Genomic DNA, 1,024 nt, shown 5'->3' with positions numbered 1-1,024 from the left:
ATTCGTTCTCGCTGTTGTGAAAATCCTTTTAAGCTACCTCTATCTAGAGCTTGAAGCTATCAATAGGCAAGGACGTGCTGCAATCTTAGTCACGTGCACCTCTACAGGGGAAGGTGTTGTTAGGGGCAACTAGGCTTGAGCCCGTAAGCGATTTACATCGCGACAGTTACGACCCAACCGATAGGCTGCAGTGGAGGTCGCAGAATTTGCCGTCTGCACTGATCTCGTGCCGATGTGTCAACCGTTTACAACCTTGCCAAGGCAGGTGTGGCACCAAAACAGATCAAATCTTGACTACACAACCACTCGGAGACTCTTGCATCCCAGCAAGATATCTAAAACTGCATTGCGCAAGGCAAACGGGACCTTGCCAAGGGCCAAAGTAATATACACGCTCTCGCTAACGAGCTTGGCTACATTGAAAGCCATTTGGATACTAAATCAAGATATCAGGTAAGCGACTTTTTTAGGCGAGCTTTAAGGGCTGAAGACTTACCATATCTTCTCTGCACCATAGACGCTTATAACCGCCGACACATCCTAAGCCATAATCGTTATAGCACTCCTGTCCCAGACCTGGATACTTCTCGAAGAGGGCCCCTATGCTCAGTCTCCTTGTCCAGTAGGTGAGCTGGCGGCCCTCCTCATCCCAATCTCCAATTTTGTGCTCAGTTCCGCCGCACTCTGTGGATTTGCCGAACCATTCGCATTCTGCGTTGCCGATTTTGCATTTAGCCGACGCCGTACGCATCATAACAGCCCCAATAGCGATGGCGGTGTATATACGCATTGTGAATTCGAGTTGATAATGGAGCAAATAGAAAAAAAGACTCAGTTTCGGACTGAATAGACTTATTGTGTAAACAGCGACATGAGGAAAGGTCTGCGGTCTTTTAAATTCTTAGACAATAGGCGTAGGAAATGTTAGTATTGTCATGCGTCGTGGCATGATTTTTTGAGGCTCGTATAATGTAAAATGATAAGGCTAGACACTGCCTCAACACTACTTCTCTAAGTTGAGCTG

The 1,024-nt window shown here is 46.9% G+C and overlaps 1 protein-coding gene across 1 annotated transcript; it reads right to left on the bottom strand.

The window, feature by feature from the left end:
- Positions 1 to 466: 466 nt before the first annotated feature.
- Positions 467 to 790, bottom strand: MAA_10575 (uncharacterized protein; the record flags this gene model as incomplete). Its single annotated transcript, XM_007828573.1, has 1 exon — positions 467 to 790. One exon carries the CDS (start codon positions 788 to 790, stop codon positions 467 to 469), a length of 324 nt encoding a protein of 107 aa, XP_007826764.1.
- Positions 791 to 1,024: the final 234 nt, after the last annotated feature.

This window comes from Metarhizium robertsii (assembly GCF_000187425.2).
Source record: "Metarhizium robertsii ARSEF 23 chromosome Unknown MAA_Scf_85, whole genome shotgun sequence".
Taxonomy (NCBI): Eukaryota; Fungi; Ascomycota; class Sordariomycetes; order Hypocreales; family Clavicipitaceae; genus Metarhizium; species Metarhizium robertsii.
Note: the sequence above shows the minus strand (reverse complement) of the source record. Positions and strands in the feature narration are given on the sequence as shown.